This window comes from Pagrus major, chromosome 6, assembly GCF_040436345.1.
Source record: "Pagrus major chromosome 6, Pma_NU_1.0".
NCBI classification, from domain to species: domain Eukaryota; kingdom Metazoa; phylum Chordata; class Actinopteri; order Spariformes; family Sparidae; genus Pagrus; species Pagrus major.
This window is the reverse complement of record NC_133220.1, coordinates 26,241,065-26,255,870: the sequence shown is the minus strand read 5'-3', so window position 1 is coordinate 26,255,870 and position 14,806 is coordinate 26,241,065. Positions and strand designations below refer to the sequence as shown.

The following is a 14,806-nucleotide window of genomic DNA, read 5'->3' as shown; positions in this document are numbered from 1 at the left end:
TTTTCCAAAAGGCCAAAGAAAAAAGACGAATTCTCTGATAACAACAGAAAAGACAGATCAGATCATCCAGACACATAAAATCTGCAATGGCACACGCACTAGGACCAGCCGCTCAGTGGCCTGTGTGTATGATGGGGACCAAAGAGACAGAATCAGACAGAAATTCAGAGAGATTAGCTCAGAGGAAAAAAAAGACTGTACAAAGAAGGAGCGAGCCAAAGAGAAAGAGGGAATGAGCGGGACATGCAGCTAAGTGCTGAAGCATTTGATAAATCATACTGCTAATAACCTACAGGCATGACATAGAGACGGACGAGTGTGTGTGTGTGTGTGTGTGTGTGTGTGTGTGTGTGTGTGTGAGTGTGTGTATTTAAGAGATAGAGAGGCAGAGAGAGAGAGTGTGTGTGTGTGTGTGTGTGTGTGTGTGTGTGTGTGTGTGTGTGTGTGTGTGTGTGTGTGTGTGTGTGAGCATCTGACAGGCGGTGACTTGGCATATCAGTGGTATGTTTGTGTGCCTGACAGTGTGTGCGTGCCCTTGGATAAATCTGTCTGTGCTCCTGCGTTCAGCGCTGGTTTAATGGCTGCGTTAATGCACGTGCGGCAGCGCTCTCTGCCACAGCTGTGCCTTGGGTGGCTTTAAGTCGAGCAGCGGCAGGAAGCGCTCGCAGCCCAGCCGTCGTTCTCTGCAGTCATGAGGGGATAGCATGAAAATACTCACAGCAGCCACAAACAAAAACACAAACAAAGGCTCTGGTCCTCCTCTGTCTCTGTCTCTTTCTGGCAGAGACTTAACTCGCACTGTGATCATTCTGCAGCGGAGCGCTGACAGGATCTCAAAGTATGTCGAGCAGACAAGCTAAAAATACAACCAGGTGCATTTGATGAGCTTGTTTACAGAATCTTGGATACGACAAGGGTCACTGTGTGTGTGACAACACATGCAGACTCACTGAGGTGTCAGTGTACATGCACGTTAAGTCCTGGTGTGTTGAGCAGCATCAGCGAGGCTCCACCCAAGCAGTGTAGTAGTACTTACAGAAATGTGTGGTTCACTTTCGAGCCATCACTGAGTGCGTTTACATGTGCTGTATCCTGTTCTTGCTGGATATGGCATTCATATAGAACATAAACAACGTGGCTAAGCATATCACTGTATATAACAGCATCCAGGTTTGTGATCTTCTGCCTGCAGGTGTGTCTTGTCTTCTCACCATCTTAGCCACGACTAAAGGAGGAACTAGAGGGGGAATACAGAGCTGCAGCACTGGACAGTGTGAGATAACTGATGTGTTTTTTGAGCACTAAAGCACATAAACCTATTCTAGTAGTAACCCAAAATAAAATTAGGAACCTGAAAATAAGATCGCTTTGTCTCCTTTAATGTCTCCATTTGGTCTGTTTCCTGCAAGAAAGCATGTGAGCGGACGTCCTGAAGGCCGCCGAGGGAAGATTTAATCATGAGCATCCTCCTCATTGCTGGGAGGAGGACACATTAGAGGACACAAGGCTCAGATGCTGATCTCGCTGGCCCAATGAACAGAGCCTGATATCGTCCAGAAATCAAACTCATCAACTGTGGCAACTGTAAATCGACCCTAAATACAAGGATATCAAGTGCAACAGCAGAGAGACGAGGCATTTTGTATTTGCTGCCTCTCAGGCTCCATTGTTCACACACAGCAGTGACAAACTGCTGAAGGAGCCATCAGTTGTCAAGGTGTCGCTGTCAAAACTTAACTCGCTCCGGCTCTAATGAAAACACAGAACAAGAGCTTCCTCACCGTTCAGGCGAGCTCCGACAGCGACCAGGATAACAGGCACACCCCAGTGCCTCAGGAGCGGGCGGAGTCTCGGGGCGTAGCCGTTCCTGACCTGCTGGAAGGCCAGCTTGTCAGTGACTGAATATTTAATGACCAGGATGTCCGCCTGCTCAAGAACTTTCCGTACGCTGGCCCAATCGCTGTCCAACAAGTCCTGGAAAGTCAAGAAGAGGACAAACAGAGGGAGGTCAGAGGAGGACAGACATGAGGGATGCATTATTTTCTGAATACCTAACCTGAGCTGTGGATCTTACCTCAGGTAACCCTCACCCTTTGCCTCAGAGTCTCCCTTTGTATAAATACCTCAGTGTGAGGCTCTTGGGACTTTATCCCCAAGGACCTTGTGTGAAGCTCCGAATCAACTCATTAGGCGAGGAAAAAACACACTTCAGAGAGCTTTGAGCAATTTGACAAATAAGGAAAACATAGGCATAGGATTACACCGTCAGGCTCTCACCAGCACCACCCCTGACAGGGCTAGACAGCCCTACAATAGGACGCATACAGTGCTGCTACTAAATCACAACAGCGCTTTGATTTCAAAATCACAGGCTATTAAGAACAGAAGTTCTTTCATCAGTTGTTTTTTTTTTGTGCAGTGCATGTTAAAATAGCGTCCTCCTAAGAATAGAGACATTTTTTACAAAGCCTGCAATCAGCGCTGGGAGTGAAGTGGCCTTGGTATCTGAAATGTTGTACTTCTCCTGAGAAACAGCAGCAGAGTAAACAGCAAATCAGTGAAGTGACGCGCACTCTTTCATAATGACAACGCTATGGAAAAATTACACCACTTTTTGAAGCCGTGTTTTACACTCTTGGCCTGGAGTCTGATTCGGTTTCACACAAGTAAGAGAAAGCGCCAAAGCAACACCCAAAATCACCCTGAAGGCTCACATTTTTATATGCAAGACAAACAGAAGCATCTGAGTATCAACACGTCCATGTCTCTGATTTTCTCCTCCTGCACCCAAACACACCACCAGTCACTCACCCAGCTGGGACAATCCCGAACCACTACAGTGACATCCCCAAACACACGTGAGGTGTACTCCATGAAGGCTGGGTTGTGCATGCTGCTCTCCAGGTCGCAGGGTCCCACCAGCGCCCCGTGACCCAGGTAGCTCCACAGCAGGCCTCCCTGCAGCTGCCCCTGGCCCATGATCTCCTCCCCTGGCCCGACTCCTCCGGGGCACTCGCTGCCCAGAGCCACAATGTGGATGGACCTGTAAGCCAAGGAACTGTTGGTTGGAAGTGACCGAAGCAGCAGCACACAAGCAGCACATGATGATGATGATCCAGAGGTGCAGCAGCACTGAGGGAGAGGAGGCTTTGGTCCTTATTATTCATGTCTATCACGGAGACAGTGCATCACCGTTATGTCACTGAAAATGACTGAGGAGAAGCGTGCCAAGGCCCTTATTATACGACACCTGAGAGGATATTATGGTTCAATAAATCTGACACTTGGAGGAATATTTTCGCTTCTGTATTAATATTTATCAAGCAGTGGAAAAAAATAATAAAGCATGCAACCGTACCAGGAGCCCCTTCTCCTCACATCCCTTAATGAGTTGCAGCTCCAGAGCAACTTACATTGTGGTGGCCGCGGTTTTGTTCCGCTGCTCTACGCTATGGAGCCCGTTTCCCTCGCGGTGCGTCTCCACGCCAGTCTGCAGTCGGCTTTTCCGCAATGAGCCGCGGCTCCGCTCCGTCGTTAATCCCTCTCATCGGTGGCCGGCCCCCCGGGAGCCCGGCTGCTCGGGAGTTTCGCAGTCACTGGCATTTCCCCGCCTCGTTATTCATTCATAAAAAGCGGAGCCCGGTACCGTCCCGAACCGACCCGCGGCAGCAGCAGCAGCAGCAGCAGCAGAGGCGCACCGGACAGCCCAGCCGGCGGAGCAGCGCGGAGTGAGTAAACAGCAGCAGCGCCCATGGGCAGCCAATGCGCTAACACACAAACAAGTTGTCAGGCGGTGGGAAACACAATTAGAGACCGCGAGAGGAGGAGGAGGAGAGCAGCCGCCGTGTCCACACCGTGTGAATGACGTCGGCGGGTAAAACAAAAAAAAAGTGTCGGTGGTTTAAGAACAACTGAGGGAGAGAGACAGTGACAGAGAGGGAGAGAGAGAGGGAGACTGTGACACACACAGAGAGAGAGAAAAAGAGAGACACTGACAGAGAGAGAGAGAAAGAGAGAGACTGAGAGAGAGACACTGACAGAGAGGGAGAGAGAGAGGGAGACTGTGACACAGTGAGAGAGAGAAAGAGAGAGAGACACAGAGAGAAAGAGAGAGACTGAGAGAGAGACACTGACACAGAGAGAGAGAGGGACTGAGGGAGAGAGACTGAGGGACACTGAGAGAGGGGGGGAGACACTGAGACACAAAGAGAGAGAGAGAGACACTGAGGGAGAGAGAGACTGAGAGAGAGATGGGGGAGAGAAGGGAGGGACAAAAAGAGAGAGAGAGACATAGAGAGAGAGATGGGGGGAGAGAGAGAGAGGTCGCGCCTGACTCAGCAACACGCACGCAAGCATACACACGTAGAGGCCGCGCGCGCCAACGCCACACACCAGCAGCCTGACCAGGACGAGCTGTGGACGTGACAGTGTTGATCCGTTCACTCACACATTGTTTCACACCTTGTTGTCATTTGAAGGCTGACAGCTACACCTCTGAACCAGTCAACAGCTTCACCCTCTGCTGAAAATCAGTGCGAGCCAATCAGGGATGCACCATGACTGTTATCGGCTACATATGAGCATCAGTATCATTTTAGCCGATAAATAGAGCCTATAATATGAAGCCAAGTTGCTTTCATTGCCTTAAAACTTCTGTAAGCGTCTTCTGTAACCACACTTGCACGACTGTTTTTTTGTGGATGCTGCTGTTTTTGCCTCTTTCTTTCCTTCAGGCGCTTTCCTTTTCATGCCGTGTTTAGCAGGAGAAGACATCACTGGAAGCGCTGGAATCGGTAGCTTTCCTTGGTTAATGTAGTTTAGAAATGGAGTCCGCTGACATAAACGACCAGAAGTTCAACAGAGCCCCTTACGTGGCTCATATTTTCTCACTGCACTTCTTTTCAAAAGTGCAATATATTTGAATTTTAGTTGAAACATTCAGAAATTAACTAAAATTATCAAAAGAATGTGAAGAAATAACTGTTTTGATGTCACAACGTCTATGTAATGATGCAGAGATATCTAGTGAAGATAGCATGCTAACCAGCTAGCCAGTCACGCTCCAAAGCCCCAAAGCCAAAACACCAACACTCCCCTGCTGCTCCAAGCCCCCTCAGTCCAGGCCGCTACCTAAAGGCAGCTATAGTTTGGAGCAGTTAGCTGTTACTCTGTGATGTGCTGCCCCCTACTGGTTTGGAGTATGAGTAGATTTGACATGTGGCCAATTCTTACATATTGCGCCTTTAAAATAATAATAATTTTAAAAAAAAATATTGGTTATCTTATCAGTATTAGCCATTAAAGCAGGTGATCAGTTAGCGTATCGGCTGGGAAAAAAATCTATATCATGCTTCCCTTGTGCCATTAACTCCCATTCTCTTGTCTCACAAAGACAGACACTGAACTCCTCCACATGAGTAGACCCAGAAAGAGTTGCCAAGAGGTGTGAGCATGAGGTGTAATGCTAATGATAGTGATAATAATAATGACGAGTAAGGAGACTATTTTACCCACATAGCATGGAAATATAAAATACTGTGACTGACTTTGGGGGTGCTTTACTGTGTGAGTCAGTCGAAGATAAAAGGTGATAATGAGATCTGGTGGTCCCTCTTGGACAAACTCCAGGGCTTCCAGTGCGTGTGGAGAGGAGGAATAGCTCCAGCCTTAAAAAGGTTTAATCAGAGCCTCTTGTGTCATTCACAAGCATGATGAATAATGCAACACATAAAACCAACAGCAAGTATTTAGGCCTTGGGTTTGAATGCCCTGCATCATTGTAATTCCACGCTGATTCCATGCTGTGTAATATTCTCCCTCTGGAGTAAGATGCACTCACCCTGTGAAGCAGTTCCCACTCAGATAGTCTCTCTTTATTTCAACAAACGACTCTCCACTTGACATACTGCAAATGACCACCTGCACACAATGGTCCATGCCTTGTATTCTCAATTTCGCAATATATATTTTAATATTTCATGTGCGGTAACGTTGCACAAGTGCTCAGCCCACTCGTTCCATGTAACCCACGGCCGTGTGCATTTCTTGATTGTATTCGAGGCGTCACATAGGCCGGGGCTTCAGACTGAGATGTGAGTTTGCTGCAGGCCAGCTTCCGAGAAACCAGCATCCCTCATGCACAGAGGAAGATTATACCCCTTAGCCTTGGTGTTCTCGACCCATGGCATGGGCCATGTCACTGGTAGCCTGCACTATGGGTAACAGAAATAATCTGAACGTGACAGCCTGTCGTGACTCTTTATATCAAATAATTAACAAATATGCTAGCAAATTATTATAAAACACTCACCTTTGTATTTTTTTTACAACCAAGATACGATGGCCTCTCACTGGACTGAGATTGTTTGTGGCGACCAAAGCAGGTATTTGAAGCCAAAACACAATTAAACATAAAATAGAAACTTTAACCTAAAGAAATGTAAAGTTGCAATGTTTCTTTATGTTGTTTTTTTATGTTTGTTTAGGTTACATTTTCTATTTCTCTCTTGTCACAATGCTGTGCTTATGCTCTGGTTAGGTTTAGGTACAAAAACCACTTAGTTAGGGTTAGGAAAACATCATGGTTTGGCTTAAAATACCTGTTTTGGTGGCCACTATCACGGATGGAGATGGTATGAGTTCCCGAAAAAAATAGCCAGTTTTGGTTGGCTGGAAATGTCCGCAGGTCTCCTTAAAAAACACTGGCTGTGACGCCACAAAAACAGCTGCAAATATCCTTAAATGTCCTTAAAAATATCCACTGGTGTGACTTGAACTGACGTCAGCCATTTGGCTGCCTTGTTGGCTTGTAACAATGCCATAACACCACCACCATCCCCTCCTCTTCCTGGTGTGAAAGGTGGCAAATAAGCATTTAATGTGAACGAAAAATGCCACGTTTGGTACAAATGTCAACCTTGGACGCATCTGTGGTTTGCAGAAACATTAACGGCTAACATTATATATGAGGACAAGGCTGAATTGCCAACATTTATTCTGGCAATGGGGTAGTTAACAGAAGATACTATCAAATATGCATTATGGGAATTGTAGGAGGACGAGGAAAGAGTAATCCTTCAAGTATGACAGTGCCACGACTAAACCACAACACAGCAAAATATAACAAAGTCAGGTTTAGAGATACTGTTGACATTACGAATAAGAAGGGTTAATTCGACATATTTGGAAATGCAAAGTTAGATGAGAAAGACGACTGTTGAATGTTTTAAACAAAACCCTGAAAATGCAAAAATCCCTGAGGGCCGACCTTCATGCCAGCCACAATACCTGTGTGAAGCTGCTGTCAACACACCTGTCGACAACCTCAGGGATTAACTCGGTGCCCTCGGTGCCCTCTGTGAGGTTTTCTTTCAGAGTAGCTGTAGGATTTTTTTTTTTTCTTGCCAGTGAAAAAGAAACACATCACAAAACAAATCCCAAATGCTGGAATGTGTGCACTCTGATATTCATGCTGTGTGAGGGAAGAAACAGACATGGACATCACAAAAAGTGTCCAGTAATGCGGTATGATCTTATTATTCTACATTAACGATTTTCCACTTTACGACTTGATGGATCAGCATAAACCTTTTTATCCCATTGAGTCATTCAGTGTATGCATAATACATGAGGAATATTGAAATGCACGGGGATACACCAGTGTGGGCACGCATTCAGCTACCTTGTGCCACTGCCCAGCATGAGAACAGAGAATCAGAGATCAAATTTCATCCATAAAAAAAGTTTATTTAATGAGCTACATGATGGTTTTGAGCTACATGATGGTTTTGAGTTTTGAGATGCATGTGTCGATGTAACATATGTGACCTGATTTATCAAGTAAGACATCTGAACATCATGTAAACAACAGGAAAGCCCCTTAAAAATGTCATTTAAAATTCTAAACACTCCCAAACTCATTTAAAAAAGCTCATTTTTTAAGGCCATGCGAGCCATAGTGATTACTTGAAGTATGTCTGACATCGGGAGACTATCAGGATGCCCATCCTCATCCGTCTGCATTACCATCAAGCTGTTTCCTTGTCTTCCTCCTCTGCTTTGGCCCTCTCTATCTTGCCCTTCTCTCCCTGGTAGTAGTCTGAGTCAATCCAGCACGACTCTGTAGAGAGCCTGACGTAGACATCCCCGTTGGTCTCGGTGACCGTGTGGGTCCGCTGTTTCACACCCTTGGAGTACCATCTGGGCACAGGCGGCTTTTCCCTGGGGTCACTGGCCTTGTAAATGCCCTCCCCTTTGGCCAGAGAGATCTTGTACTTGTGCCTTGGACAAACAATGCACATCTTGCCATCAAATTCCTGTGAGTGTGTTGAAAGAAAACAGGTAAACAACCTCATGTGGGACAAGTGTAGGTCATTTAGGCCCGACACCATTAGCATAACATTATCTTAATGTTATGCAGGTTTGATATGTTAATTATCCTCTATGCCACAGCCTTGCAGTTGCCTTTAAGGACTGTAGTGCAGATGGAACAGCCTGTGAAAGCATGAATTCAATAAAAACACAAAAGTGCAGTCCAGTTCTTGAACTTAAATGGCATTTTGGATTCTTTATTATCTTAAAATTTTCATAAGATTCGTAAATCTCACCTCAATGTCTCCATTCTGCAGCATTCCCCCAGAATCTGTCAGAAGGGCACAGGATCAGTGTATTGCAGAATAAGCAAACAGTTTACAGCACACTAACATTTTGCTGACTGGACACACTTTAGAGGTAATACGTGCAAAAATGTCCTATGGATAACAAAGTAGTTCAGCTCAGTGTTAAATGTCCCATGAAAGCAACTTTGGATTGGTTCACTAAAAGTAAGCATTTGCCAACAACGCCTTTGATCAAGAGATGTGGACTCGATTGTGACTCGGCCTCAAGTCACTGTTTTGATGACTTGCAGCTTGTCTCGACAGAAACTAAATGCCTTGGACTTGGAAAATAAAGGAGACATATTATATTTTTTTTCCTTTCGCTCATCGTTTTACTGTATATATGTTCTAGTGCATGGCAAAGATCTTGAAAGTGAAAAAGCCTGTTGTCCGCACCAACGGAAGCTCCTCTTTCCTATAGAAAAAACTGCTCCTGAAACGCCTCGTCAGGAGTCCCACCTTTATTTCTGTGACTTTGTGACATCACACTATGTCACCATGTCAAATATTTGCATAATGTATGCCTAGTGGCTAGTTTGGCATGTAAGAATTGGTTTAGCGCAGCAGCTCTGTTGTTGTTAGTGATGTTGGGTCAGGCATGTGTGAGCTGACCAATCAGAGCAGACTGGGTATTCATGAGGGGGACCTTAAAGAGACAGGAGTGTTTCAGACAGAGGATACGGCGCTGCAGCACTGGGCAGTTTGAGAAAACTGATGTGTTTTTTGAGCACTAAAGCATGTACACCTATTCTAGTGGTAACTATGAACCTGAAAATGAGCATAACTCGTGACATGACTTTACCTTAGACTTGATGACTCGAATGACTTGTCTGTGGTCATTTTATGTTTCAGTTTAGCTTTTTAGGCATTTTGTAGTCCACAACATGGAAGATCCGTGTATTTTCATACTCGGAAAGTCAAGCTTTTTTGGGCTTCAAAGCGCCACTGAGCAGCTTTCATAGGCATGAATGGGGCTCCACCTCCAACACTGTGTCCAGATGTAATATAACGTCCTTGCTGCTAACTATAGGAGGGAATATTTTTTTGACTGAGAAGAAATTAAGAAAAAAATATGCTTTCATTCATGTTTTTGCAGGCACTAATACCTTGTCTTTTTCTCTTTAAAAAGACCAGATACTGCAGGAGGGGAAAAAGTGACTTGACTTGGGACTTAACTTGCTCAACTAAAGACTCCGCCAGACTTGATTTGTCCAGGAAAAAATGACTTGGGATTTGCTTGAGACTTGATTGAAATAACATGTCTGACAAGAGCACATATTGTTGGATAAAGTCACAGACGCACACACTTTCACTTTCTAATAACCAGCAGCTGTTTACAGCACAGCACAAGAGGGACAGTACTCACGATAACAGTAGGAGTCCATAGCAAAGAAGGCTCCCTGGTGGTGGATGATCAGTATATCCCGACCGTCTAGTGTTCTGAAAGTGCGCTTCGCTTCAATCAGTTCATCCTTCTTCCCCACAAAATGGAGCTCTCCGTTGGGCTGTCCCAGGCCTTTGAGAAATGCTGTTTAGATGGCAAGCAGGACATATCACAATTTAGTATTTATCATCAAGAAACACTTTATTTTGCTTTACTAAATTGCAAGAATGGTTGTAAGGATCCTGCAATCAATGCCATCTGTGCAGCACAGTGACTGTGCTGTAATTCCAGGTGAGAAGTGCAACTTAAGTCCCAGCTACACATGAAAAGTGTGGCTTTTGGATTTGTCACTGGGATTATTGTGTTGGCACCTCCCATCACAGTTGTCAGCTTAAATTAAGTCCACGACTCCTCCAGAACATTCAGCTTGAAGAATCTAAGCAAGGACTTCTCTTGGCACTTATCAGCTTTACACCGAACATACTCAGACCTGCAATAATAATCCCTAATATCTGCCTCATCATGTCTAGTTAAACCCTAAAAACAGTCAGATCCCTCAGCAGATCAGAAATGACACAAGTGGGCCAAATACAGTGACATAAAATATAAATTTGGGTGTCAAAATTGTACACCGGCATTGGTCATCTAGAGAGGTCAGTCCTACATTCATGTTTAATCTCTGTGACAGTCAGTATATATCAAAAATATCTGACTGGATGTAGGGAAACCTGACCCCCAAGTGTGATTCATGTAAAGCGGAGTGGAATAATGAGCATTTCAGCGCAGGCTGAGTAAGCACAGTAGTAGTAGCAGTGAAAGTCACGTGTCCTGAGGCCTCAGGCTAAACCACAGACAACGACATGAAGGAAAGAAGTACAGAAGAGCAAAATAATTGTTTATGTCAGGAAAACAATACATTACAGACACAAAGCCTTTAGGGACCAATGGCTACATTTGTACAATTCCTTCAAAGTTACGTGATGTTATTGCATCCTCCCTGCCTGTCTTTCTGTCTGTCTCTCCCTTTTCCTATATATTTTTTACTTAAAAATTATAAACAAGTATTTTGGGTGAGTTCCTTTCTTTACCTTGAAACATAGCAGCGGTGTTCTCCTCCGTCAAGCTGAACAAGTGTGCTGCTGACAGCTCGGCTTGTGCGGGAAGGAGGCCCCATCTCTATTATCTTCAGACACAAGCAGTCTTCAGTTGGCCCTATCTACACTGGGTACATTTCTTATCTGTCTCCCGCAGGCACATCAGCTTCTTGATAGTGAAGAAACACATACTTTTATCATCAAACCATTTCTTTCATCTGGCAATGTGGGAGATTTATAACAGGATGAATCCATTGAAATCAAAATATAAATTGATATTATTTATTAAGCCATTTTATTCACTTCACCTGGTTTGTGCCCCTGAATTACTCTAATTCCTATCACAATCGTCATCTGCAGTAGTAGTGGAAAGCAGAAAAGTACATGTACAGTACAATTTTGCCATACTTTACCCAAGTATTTCCATTTTCTGATACTTTATACTTCTACTCCATAACATTTCAGAGCACAATAATTTACTGTAAGTAATGTAATGTGTTTTTTATTATTTACAATATTTGACTTTTGCCACATTTATTAGCATTGCTGCTAGGCTTATAGTTATGAACTACTTTCAATACACAAAATATACAATCAAGATAAAATAATACATCATTAAAGGTGCAATATTTATGAATTTGCTACCCTTTTGAATTCATACTCCAAAGAAATAGGGGCTAACAGCTAACTGCTAACCAAGTCCCCCGGAGGAGCACCTGGCTTCGTACCCCACTACAGCCATTCTGCCTGATGACTTTTACTTTTGATATTGACGTTTCACATTAGGCTAATAAAATAAGGGATATGAATATTTTTGTCACCACATGCAGTCCTGTAGTTTTGTTACAGCTGCTGTCAGAGCAGTTTTACAAAGCGGAACTGTTTGTGTGCGTTTCCTAAGAGCACCGGACTCATTTCTCAGTGCACCGCTGAGCTCCGCAGTACTCTCAGATGGTGAGAAACCAACTGCGCCCAAACACATCTTGTCACAGTGAATAGACCGTAAGTTTCTCACACTTTTGAAGTTAAGTCAATAAATACTCGTCACACTTTGCCTCCGCAGTGACAACAGAAACTATAACATGTTCAGTCCAGTCACTAAAGTGTTTGACATGTTACCTGTGCGAGCAGAGAAGTAAGCTAACTAGCTTACATGCTGGAAATGTATAGATACACTTTGCTCTACTGAAACAGTCAAGCTGTTGCAGCAGTGTTGTACATGAGCCTGTCAAACTGTTAAATCGCTCACAGAATCAGCACGAGCTGCAGTGTGTGCTAATCTTTTTTTGGCAGGCTCAGGCTAACTCCTGTAACACTGGTGGACTTTGTTTTAACTGGTTGGCTCAAAGTAGGCCAGTATGTTAAACAGGAAAACCTGCGCTTAAAGGTTTAGATTTGCAGAATAAGGGCAGCTGGTGGCATTGTCCAGTATGGTGGCTGTCATTCCCATGGGGATGTGTAGTATCCATTATTCTCTTCGATATTTTGTAGGAAAAAAGGTTTCCTTCTTTAAAATGCCGCACAATGACATTAACCTCAAATGTTAAGCATTGTTAGTAAACCGAACTGATAAAACATGTGAACATATACTGTGTAAACACATGCACCTTTACTGAACATTTGTAAAGGCGTAATATTTGATGTCATCTACCATTTCCCACATAAACACGGCCTTCACCTGTCCAATAAAATTATCTATTCTACTTTTATCTGAATTTTAAAACTCTGGTAAGGTTTAAAAGGCGTTAAAAGCTTATTGCAGTGGAATCCTGTGGGTCAAGACCCTCAAGGGGGTTAATTAAGGGCAAGTTAATTTCCAGGGGCCACCAGATGGTTGTGGAGATGTAGATATACAGATTTTATACTTGGGAATAGTTTCACATTACATTGCCTGTGCCAGTGTTATAATTTGCCTTTAAAATTTTATTTATGGTGTTTGTGAGAGTCAAAGTGTGTGCACAGGAGTTCTGATTGGACACACACAAAAAAAGTTTCATGATTGCACCTGGAACAGTGTAAAACAAAATGTGTTTGTCTGTAAAGTTGTTGAACAGGGAGATGGCGCTGCGTGCTTGTGGCTTCATCATTTTTCGTCATCTAGCCGGTTGTGTCCCTCCACCGGACAGCATCGAGTACCTCCTCTTGCAGACGTCTTATGGGGAACACCACTGGACCCCACCCAAAGGTGTTTACACGTTCAAAAACAGTACTTTTATGATGTAGGTGATGATAGATACTAACGAGCTAAATACAACTCTAACCTGTTCACCATCAGGTCATGTGGACCCAGGTGAGGACGACCTCACCACAGCTCTGAGAGAGACCAAGGAGGAGGCAGGGCTGGGGGCGGAGCACCTGCGGGTGATTGACGGCTTTGTGCAAGAGCTTCGCTATGAGGTGCGAGGCCGACCCAAAGAGGTGCTGTACTGGTTGGCCGAGCTGAAAGACCCGGGGACGGCAGTGACTTTGTCTGACGAGCACCAGGACTACCGCTGGGCCCGGCTGGAGGAAGCCTGCGCTCTGGCTCGATACAAAGACCTGCAGGACACACTGAGAGCAGCACACAAACACTTGGAGGCTCAGCAGGAGAAACAGTGATGAAGGAACAGTTTAAAAAAGGGAGACTGTGAACTGGCATGAGTTTAGTAGACCACACACTGTGACAGTATGTCTGCAGTTTATGTCTATGTCTCTACTGTACTGTATCATGTAAGACTGAGTAGAGTCCCTTCTTTCAAAACAAAGATGAGCAGGGAGGACTGTCTGTGTCTTTGAATTTCCTAAATCATATGTAATAACATCAAAAACTAATTGTTTTAAATGTAAATAAATCAAAACTTGAAGGAGAAAAAAACCAAAAAGACGAATACCCTCTCATCACTGGAACAGTATAAACCTGAACAGAGGGATGTTTTATGTTTTAATACTGTCTGTATTTTAAAATAAAATTAAAACATACAGAAGGGTGGCAGAAGGAAAAAAGATAAAAAAGAAATAGATTGTAGGCAGTTGATGCTGCCACAGGGTGGGGACAAAAACGAGAAATCTTTACAACACATCAGGTGCACATTTGCTATCGTGGACTATAAATACTAACTGCAGGGTGTAGAAGTAATGGCTCTCAGCATCCAAATAAAAGTGAAATACACCTACTACTTTTTGCAAATTAGTCCAGTAATTAAAGCCAGTAGTGGATATCATTTTATTATGTTAGAATCTATGGTCATAAAATGTGAGAGGAACTATTATGATGCACTGACTCTGGGTCACTGTAGGTATTATCATAAACTACAAACAATGAACAGCAGATTAACAATACTTTTCCTGGATCATATGCTGAACTATATGTACTATATAGCCCTTTATATACTAACGAAGCCATTAGCCAACAGGCAGAATTGCTGCATTCTAAATCAGATTGGACAGTGGAGACATCACCGGGTCTTATTTACTGTTTGTGGTGTCTGTCCTTGATTGATTATGGTTTTATGCACAGACAGCATGGACACTATTAATAATCAGGACAAAATCTTAAAACTCAACAACAATTTAAACCTGTTGTGAAATCAACTATGAACCTAAAAAGCTGCAGGTAGCACACACACATTCGATCCAAAGGGCTCGCTGTCTTCCAAGCAAATGATGAAATTCCAGTGGGACTTGAAGCCCGA

At 43.9% G+C, this 14,806-nt stretch overlaps 3 protein-coding genes across 3 annotated transcripts in view; 1 reads left to right on the top strand and 2 right to left on the bottom strand.

The window, feature by feature from the left end:
* rhobtb3 (Rho related BTB domain containing 3) overlaps positions 1-3,711 on the bottom strand; it is a 30,099-nt gene extending 26,388 nt beyond the window's left edge. The window contains exons 1-3 of the mRNA XM_073468156.1: positions 3,414-3,711; positions 2,812-3,043; positions 1,782-1,974 (exon numbers count right to left, since the gene is read on the bottom strand). Coding sequence (XP_073324257.1) covers positions 1,782-1,974; positions 2,812-3,043; positions 3,414-3,415 — 427 coding nt within the window. The 5' untranslated portion in view covers positions 3,416-3,711. The remainder of the gene's footprint in view (positions 1-1,781; positions 1,975-2,811; positions 3,044-3,413) is intronic.
* Positions 3,712-7,732: 4,021 nt separating this feature from the next.
* On the bottom strand, positions 7,733-11,203 carry rfesd (Rieske (Fe-S) domain containing). The gene is made up of 4 exons (XM_073468155.1): positions 11,130-11,203; positions 10,024-10,185; positions 8,607-8,641; positions 7,733-8,315 (listed from the first exon to the last, which is right to left on the bottom strand). The coding sequence occupies exons 1-4, from the start codon at positions 11,137-11,139 to the stop codon at positions 8,028-8,030; spliced, it is 495 nt and encodes a 164-aa protein (XP_073324256.1). The 5' UTR covers positions 11,140-11,203; the 3' UTR covers positions 7,733-8,027.
* Positions 11,204-12,043: 840 nt separating this feature from the next.
* Positions 12,044-14,288, top strand: nudt2 (nudix (nucleoside diphosphate linked moiety X)-type motif 2). The gene is made up of 3 exons (XM_073467479.1): positions 12,044-12,137; positions 13,179-13,320; positions 13,411-14,288. The coding sequence occupies exons 2-3, from the start codon at positions 13,194-13,196 to the stop codon at positions 13,731-13,733; spliced, it is 450 nt and encodes a 149-aa protein (XP_073323580.1). The 5' UTR covers positions 12,044-12,137; positions 13,179-13,193; the 3' UTR covers positions 13,734-14,288.
* Positions 14,289-14,806: the final 518 nt, after the last annotated feature.